At 36.9% G+C, this 8901-nt stretch overlaps 1 protein-coding gene across 1 annotated transcript; it reads left to right on the top strand.

The window, feature by feature from the left end:
- The first annotated feature begins 225 nt into the window (after positions 1–225).
- Positions 226–6601, top strand: LOC132633839 (uncharacterized). The gene is made up of 2 exons (XM_060350273.1): positions 226–967; positions 4351–6601. The coding sequence occupies exon 2, from the start codon at positions 4616–4618 to the stop codon at positions 5390–5392; it is 777 nt and encodes a 258-aa protein (XP_060206256.1). The 5' UTR covers positions 226–967; positions 4351–4615; the 3' UTR covers positions 5393–6601.
- The last annotated feature ends 2300 nt before the right edge of the window (positions 6602–8901 follow it).

The following is an 8901-nucleotide window of genomic DNA, read 5'->3' as shown; positions in this document are numbered from 1 at the left end:
AGTATTCGTACCTGCGCGTGTAAACACCTAATTTTTGACCGAACATAAGTTTTTACACCTTGTTTAGCTTTTAAATATTTATTTTAGGTCTAGATTAGATATTTTGATTTTTATGTCAATTTTAGTTAGTTTTATTTTAAAAATTGAAAACTTTAAAAATAGAGTCACATTTTAGAATAAATCTTGTTTTCATTTTATTTTTAAGAGAAAAGAAATTTGCAAAAAAATAAGTTTTCTTCTAAATTGGGTTTAATAAATAAACTAGTGATTTTAGTATTCTTTTACTATGAACTAGCTATTTAATTTTTGCTATATTTCATTGGTTTAGAAATAATTAGCTAATTTTCTTATCCTTATATTTTTAAATTATTTAACTTTAATAAACCAAAAAAAAAAAAAGAGGACCAAATAACTAAAAGATACTAACCTAACATAACTTTACCACTAATCCTAAAATCCCTACACCATACGTCTGATAATTCTCAACCCAAAACAAACCCTATAACCTACTACCCTCACCCTCACGTCTCTCACCCAAAACCAACCCCTTAAACTCACGTCTCTCCCTCCTTATCCTCCAATCCCTTTTTTTATGCAACAAACACACACACACTCCCACGACACAGCACACACACACATCCATATAAATATATACCCAGTAACACATATACGGGACACATAGATCAGAAGCAATAGTAGAGAAAAAACACATCAGAAGCAAAAAAAAAAAAAAAAAAAAAAAAAAAAAAAAAAAACAGTTAGCAAAGAGAGCAAAAGACACAGTAAAAAAAAATACATTGAGAGCAAAGAGAAAACAAATACCAGCTCCGTAAAGGTTTGGTTTGGAAATTGAGTTCGAGGTTTTGTTCGCTGTTTCGAGTTCGCGGACTTGAAAACCAGCTTTTGTTTGCCTTGGAACTCTGTAGATTGTACGTTGCTTTTGTTATTGATCGAAAAGAATTTGAAGGTTCGTTTTCGGTATTACTTTTCTATTTCGATACATTAGATGAATCAAAGTTCTGTTGAAGAATCATTTGACATGGGATAATATCTTTTGATGTTTAATAGTTTGGGACTTATATATGTTCGAGTTCAAATTTAAATTGCAGTAGAATATGTTGGAGTCTCCCGAATCCATTTTCTTTGCTTAAGTATGGAGATACATTTTTAGATAAATAGTACGTTTTTTTTAATCATATTTTAGTTATATATATATTATTCAATGGTCTTGTTAGTCTTAAAGATTGTTAAGTATAAAATTATTTATTTTCGTGCGCATGTTTTAATTGTTCTGAAATTTGTTAGTAACACGTTAGGTTAGAGCTTTCTTCTAACATCACTAATAGTTTATTCCATTTTGAGTTTAAAAGTTTATGATAACATCAATGGTTAGCCTTTGAATGCTCAGTTCCCTTTGTTTAGTATTGAAATTTAATTTCTTCCATGAATTAGAATGAGAATGGTAGAATTCCAAACTTGTAGTGTTAATAAATTAACTATATACACAGTATTATGCACGTTATAGTCAAATATATGCGTAGAATAAATATATAAATGATACTATAATAGTGGATATATACATGATATAATAATGTATATAATACATGTTATATAAGTAAAAACAAATAAATAAATTAAATCCTACATGTAAATATACACAGAAAATATACTAGGAAAATATATATGCTTATAATTTATATTTTATAATGAAAATATGAGATATTGAAGTATTTATGTGGATAAATGGAGTTTAATAGATGAACGAAGAATCCACATTTAAGTCTTTTTTTCTTTATGTTCTTTGTTTTGATTGAAGTAAATTTGTGTATATGGATAATTTATTTATAAATTAAATGGTGTAGTATTTTAGTCCATGCTATAATGCTGATGATGTTTTGCTATTTTTTTAAAATGATTCAAAAATTGATTCTTGGAGGTATTTGGTTGTCTTAGATAGTTTTTCTCTTTGATGTTAGGTAAGCATGCCATTAAATTTTTTATCTTGATTTACAGTCCTTTGATTCAGTCGTATACTGATACAAATAATTTTAAATCGGTATCTTCGCTTTGAGCCGTACATTTTGATGGAAATCATGTCCTTGTGTGAGGTGTTATATATGTGTTTCATTTTATGATGAAAGATGTAGGTATTAGCAATAAGTATCCAATGATAGTTAGTAGCATATTTGATATGGATTTACACTCATAGTTCTATCTCGTTTTAATATTTCCAAGTTATTTATAAATATGTTCATTATTCAAGTTTTGCACGTGAACGATTTTATTCTGAGTTGAAGGCATACAAGTGATTTTTATTTTTAAGAAAAATTTAAGATGTAGTCGACAGCCCATTCCTGCTAAGGTATAAAAGTTTATAGTTAATTAATTTAAGGGGTAATTATGTTAATGGTCCATTTTAAGACCCAATTAAATAAGTTAGAGATGACCGAGATGAGATGTGAATTATTTCAATCTTGTTGTCCCATAAAATAATAAAAGGAAAAGAGCGAAAGGAATACATATGAGGGAGTGAGGCATGGCCAAAAATATAAGTCATTATGTTCAAAGCGAATTAATTGGGCAAACTAGAATTAAGGCAAACATGATTTTATCCAAGATTGGTTTAAGCTCAACATTAGTCGATAAAAGCGACCGTGCTAGAACCACGGGACATGGGGAATGCCTAATACCTTCTTCCCGGTCAACAGAATTTCTTACCCGGACTTTTGTTTTCGCAGACCAAAAATAAAGAGCCATTTCCTTTGATTAGGGATTCAATAAGGTGACTTGGAACACCAAAACTCAATTCCAAGTGGCGAATCTATAATGAATAAATAATCCCTTCTCAAAATGTCACTTTAATTGGAAAAACCCTTTTAAATAAATCTAAAAACAAATCAAAATCAAATTTAATTTTATTAAGAAAAGAAAGGGGGTGTGACAGATGGCGACTCTGCTGGGGATAACCAGAATTCGAGCTTTATATATTGACTTGTATTTGACTTTCTTTATTTCTTGGATATATATTCTGTGCTTGTTGGCCTAATATCGCTTTGAATCTCTTAGCATTATCTGACCTCTTTTTATGTTTTTTATTGAGCCGAGGGTCTATCGGAAACAGCCGTCCTACCTTGGTAGGAGTAAGGTCTGCGTACACTCTACTCTCCCTAGACTTCACGTGGTGGGATTTCACTGGGTTGTTGTTGTTGTTGCTTGTTGGCCTAATATGCTATTTGCTGCTTATTTACCGCTTTGACATTATGTGACTTCATATATAAATTGTCTCCTCTTGCGCACCCCTCTGAGTCTCTGAACACATTTACCACTGTTCACTGTGTGTGTGGTTACGCTCCACAAAATTTTCTGTCTGAATGAGCCTGTGGGTGGTTACGCTCCTGGTTCAGGATAATTAGCAGTCACACATGTTAGGCGGGGTTGGACCACCAGTGAAGCCGAAAAAGCTCTGCTACCGGCGATCTGGCCCTTCCCCGGCTCGAGTTGTCCGCTCGGGTAAGCCAGTCTAGACACCTTCTCCTTTAGGATGTTAAACATAGAAAAACGAGCCACAAGTAACGATTATCCCTAGTAGGCTACGCTTTATTTACATCACGTGCATTTGACTTAGTGGGACTCGACACAGGGGTCGGGTCCGTCTAAGACAGGTATCCATTTCAAAAGACCACCATGTTCATTTTATGTGCTATATGAAAACACATTTATTTGGAAGGCTTTTGCATGTTGACCGGTTTTTAGGTTGATTAGGAAGAATAAGGGAGAAATAATTATCCTCCAACTTTTTTTTTGGATAAAAAAATAAAAAAATCTTGTTTTGGAAAAAAAAAGAAAAAAAAAGGGAAGAAAGCTAATTTTAAGTCTTTTAGTTTTTTTTTGCTTTTTGCCATCTTTATCAAAATAGCTTTAAATATTGCAATGGAGAGTAAATAAATGTTGTTTTCGTAAGAGTAACCACTTTGTCAATCTTGTCTCCTATTCGGTCACATTAAAGGTTGATTTTTGCAAAAATGATTATTTTGTGGTCCCGCCTTCGTCCATTTTTTGCTAAGACAATTTTAAAACTCTACTCGAAAGTATAAAAAATATTGTATCTTGCAAAAATAGTCCCATTAGTTAGTTTTACCTTCCGTTTGATCGTTTCCTTAATTAGTCTTAAAACTTCCTATGAAGTCTATCAGAGTTTGTTTCGAAAAAATTGATTTAAGGACCCGTGTCTTGGCCAAATCTACTTTAAGTTCCTCATTCTTTTAAGTTTTTTTTTTTGTATACTCGAGAAAATCGGGAATTTTGTGTCTTAGTAAGTTTCAATCTTAATTTTCTTTGTTTTCCCTAAAGGTACAATATGTCGCTACCAACTAGAGGAGTGTGTGATAAAAGGCCCAGGGTTGAAGGGATACCAAAGTTCATGATTGTCGACGAAATACCACTGAAACTATGGCAATGGTGGAGAAATATGGGGGGATATGACCAAAGGCAAGTAAAAGTTCATTTGGGGCATCTGGTGCATATGATGTAAATCAAACCTAGAAGAAATGTGTTTGAGGCATTGGTTCAGGTATGGGACCATAAGAACAACGTGTTTCGATTCTCGGACTGTGAAATGACACCGACCCTAGAAGAAATTACGGGCTTCATGGGGATGGGCTCTAAGCTCCAAGGTTCTGATCTTCGTAATAAAAGACCCATAGTTCCGAAACGGGTGGATGGAACTAAGTTTTTGAATTATTTAAAAATCAATAAGATGGAGGAAGCAAGTTTGGAAAGCGGTTGGGTTTCTTTGGAGTTTTTATATGAAAGGTATGGGCAAGAAGACGGATTTGAGAAGTGTTTGGGTCAACTTAACAACAAAGGGGAAATCGAGACATGGAAAATACATAGACGCTTTGCTTTCATGGTTGCATTCCTAGGCTGTATTGTTTTCCCTGAGCGAGATAAACAAATTGATATTCGTCTAGCTGGAGTAGTGCAGGCATTGACTACGATGGATAACCTCACTCTTATACCCATGATTCTTGGGGACATCTTCCGAGCACTGACCAAATGTAAAGAAGGTGCTATATATTTTGAGGGATGCAACATTCTTTTACAAATTTGGTTTCTTGAACACTTCTATCGTCATCATTTTGCACCAAAATTCAATGCTGATTGGGTGAACTACATGACCGAGCATGAAGAAAGGGTCGAGAAGTGTGATTTACCAATTGGTATCAAAGCCTGTGAGGAAAAACTCTCTAAGTTGACTGCTGATAAGATTATTTGGAACTACCACTGGTTCCCCGCACATGAAGTCATTTGTATGTCCTCACACCATCCTTTTCTAGTACTAATTGGGCTCAGGGGTGTCCAACCTTATGCCCCACTTCGGGTTATGCAATAGCTAGGTAGACTTCAAGAAATTCCTCGAGAGGAAAACATGAGCATATTTATGTATGACACTCCTCCAGGCTTTCTTTTTTATAGTGATGGAATATTGAAGATTTGGTATGGAGGCATAATCTCCGAATTGAGAGAAATGGTAGAGGATCGTGACAGGGGGAGAGTAGGTCCTGGGTACCTTTTGTGGTTGCGCAAGCCGTCCCTATCTGAAAAAGGGCCCGAGGGGTCTAGAAAAAGAAAGTTGGACAGAGAGTCAGAGGTCAGAGCAAGAGTTTGGCAGGCCCGTCTGGACGTTGAACATGAGTTTCGAGCTAGATTAAATGAGCAACAGGCTGTATACGAGGCGAGGATCATGCAAACCCGTGTAGATGTGGAGAAAATTTATTAGTCCACTCTACACGCTCTCGATAAAGAGCTAACAAATGCCAGAGAGTATTTGGCCCAGATGGAGGCAGAAGTGGATGCTAGAGTTACGACAGCCCGCAAAACAGTTGTGAGGAAACATCGCTCTACAATTCAGACCTTGTATGAAGACTTAGGCATTGTCACACAAGCAGTGGATCAGTTACAGAGGAAGCTTGATGAGAAGGGAGACCTGTTTGATGCAGAGAAAGCACGTTTTGAAGATGAGAAAGCTCAATTCTTGACCCTGCAAGCTCGACAACAAGCTGAATTTGACAGAGAAAGAGTTTAGTTTGGTTTAGAAAGGAACCAATTAATGAATGACCGAGCAAGAATTCGAAACCAGCTTGAATTAGCATTGAATCGTGAGGCAGGTATAAGAGAGATAGCCACTACTCGCCAGCAGCAAGTCCGAGACTTAGAGCAGAACTATCAGGATGTTAGAGAACATGTCTACCATTTAGCTGTTCATGTTGCTCAAAGTTGTCTGGACTGTCAGGGGATGGGTTATGAGCAATTTGCTAGAGAGGTGCCTACCTTCGCACGCCACTTCACAGCAGAACTGAAGCAGATATATCACATGTTAGGGGGTCAGCCTGGGCCAGAAGCACCGTGAGCAGATATGCATTAGTTGACATGCAAGATTGAGGATTTCGCAAGATTGAGGTTTAGTTATAATTATTAGGAGTTCTAGTTCAGTAGTTGTATTTTGAGACTGACTCTTTTCGAGTCTTTATTTTTAGTTTGTTTTGGATATTCTAGTCCCGATTTAGTCTTTTCGAGTCTATGGTGCCTTTCATTTTGGTTATTTTCCCTTACGTCTTTGTATTGAAAAATACTAATTTGAAAGTCAATAAAAATATTTTTAGTTGATTCAAAAAATCCAAATTTGTTCTTTTTCATGAACTACGTAATGATTTGATTCATGTATAACATGATACGTAGGCACCCCTTATTGGGTTCGATCAAAATGCTTCAAAATCACCGAAAGAGGAATAAATAAATAAAATAAGAAATGAATTCACCTAAAAGCCGGGATGAAACATGAAAGCCTTCCGATGCTCATATTAGATGGGAAATAATTTAGGTGCATGGCATACAACGTGTGATTAATATCTGCAAAATGCTAAACCCTAACTTGTTTGTTCTTGTCTTAAAGATAAGGTGGTTGGTTTGTGGTTGAACTGGCTCCTCACGAATATAACACAAGGTCCAAAAGAAAGGGGATAATGGCCCATAAGGATGGAAACGAGTCAGACGGTGATGAATCTCGAGGTCAAATGGTTCAACATGAATCAGCATCAGCAGAGGAAGTAAGGATGTTGAGACAACAAATGGCTGACATGTACCAGGCTTGGATGAGTGGGCAAGCTCCACCATCTTCAATCCCTGGATTCCTGGATGTGACTATGTCAATTCCCATTGAAACCCCGACAAGTGATCCACTTTTTCCTCTTGGATTTGGTCCACATGTTAACATATCCAACACTTCTGGAACTTCCATTGTGCGCCCTCCAAATGCACCCCTCAGAAATAACCCACTTTTCATCCCCACTGTACAAACTACTACAATCCCTTAACTAACATTGGTATAGAAGTCCAATAATGAGCCTCCATCTAAAGGTCACCACGATCAATATTATTCTCCGAAATTGACTTTTAAAGTCCCAGACTCGTATAACCCCTTTCAGCAATATAGTTCCCCCATCGAGATCGAGAAAACTGCTAAGAATGAGGGACAAGAAGAAATGGCTAGAAAAATGAAGAGTCTAGAGTAGAGTGTGAGGAATATGCAAGGATTAGGAGGTCCAAAAAGAGTCTCATTCAGAGATTTGTGCATGTTCCCCAATGTTCATCTGCCCCTTGGTTTTAAGACTCCGAAGTTTGAGAAGTACGATGGTCACGGTGACCCCGTAGCACACTTGAAGAAGTATTGTAAGTAACTAAGAGGGGCAGGGAGTAAGGAAGAATTACTCATGGCATATTTTGGAGAAAGTCTAGTGGGAATTGCCTCAGAATGGTTCATCGACCAAGAAATTTCTAATTGGCCTACATGGGATAACATGGCAGGAGATTTTGTTCGACAATTTCACTATAACATTGATATCGTGCCTGATCGCACTTCTCTCGCCAGTATGAAGAAAAAGCCTACCGAGAGTTTTAGAGAATATGCTATCAAGTGGAGAGAACAAGCTGCCAGGGTCAAACCGCCGATGAAGGAGTTGGAAATGATTGATGTTTTCCTCCAGACACAAGAACCTGATTACTTCCACTACTTGCTTTCCACAGTGGGAAAGACATTCGGAGAAGCAATTAAAGTTGGGGAAATGGTTGAAACTGGCATCAAGTCCGGCAAAATTGTGAGTCAGGTAGCACTCAAGGCTACCACCCAAGCAATTCAAAATGGGTCTGGTGGTTTTGGAAATCGAAAAAAGAAAGAGGAAGGATCCATGATGGCATCAGGGTCCAGTGCTGCTCAAAGGGGGATAAACCACCAAATCTTACAAGGACAATCCAACTCACCTCAACATTTTTATCTGCATCAGGATCCCCACTACTCAATTGCTCCACCCCAATACGGTTTTCAACACCTAGGCATATGCCCGACCTCCTCAATGCCAACAATGGAGGGCGCCTGCTCCACAAGGCTTTCGTCCCCAACAACAAAATTTTCAAGCACCTTATAATCCACGTCCTAAGACTAATTATGTAAGAGAACAAAGACACAGGGAAAATTTCACCCTAATTGGAGAATCATACACAAGCCTATTGCGGAAATTGATACAATTGGGTTGGATTGAACCTATCATGTCGTATAATGTCAACCCAAATGCAAGAGGTTTTGACCCCACTGTCAGGTGCGAGTATCATTCTAACGCTCAGGGTCATAGCACAGAAAATTGTTTTACTTTGAAGAGAGCCATTGAGAAGCTAATTGATGACAAATCAATTGTGATACATGACGAAGAGGCTCCGAATGTCACCAACAACCCAGTTCCTGCTCATAACAATTCTCATGTTGTTGGGATGATCTGTGATGATAAGGAATACAAGCAAACAGGAAAAAACAGTAATGGAAATTGACACCTTAAAAGAAGGGTTGGGTAT

Source organism: Lycium barbarum, chromosome 3 (assembly GCF_019175385.1).
Source record: "Lycium barbarum isolate Lr01 chromosome 3, ASM1917538v2, whole genome shotgun sequence".
Lineage (NCBI taxonomy): Eukaryota > Viridiplantae > Streptophyta > Magnoliopsida > Solanales > Solanaceae > Lycium > Lycium barbarum.
Note: the sequence above shows the minus strand (reverse complement) of the source record. Positions and strands in the feature narration are given on the sequence as shown.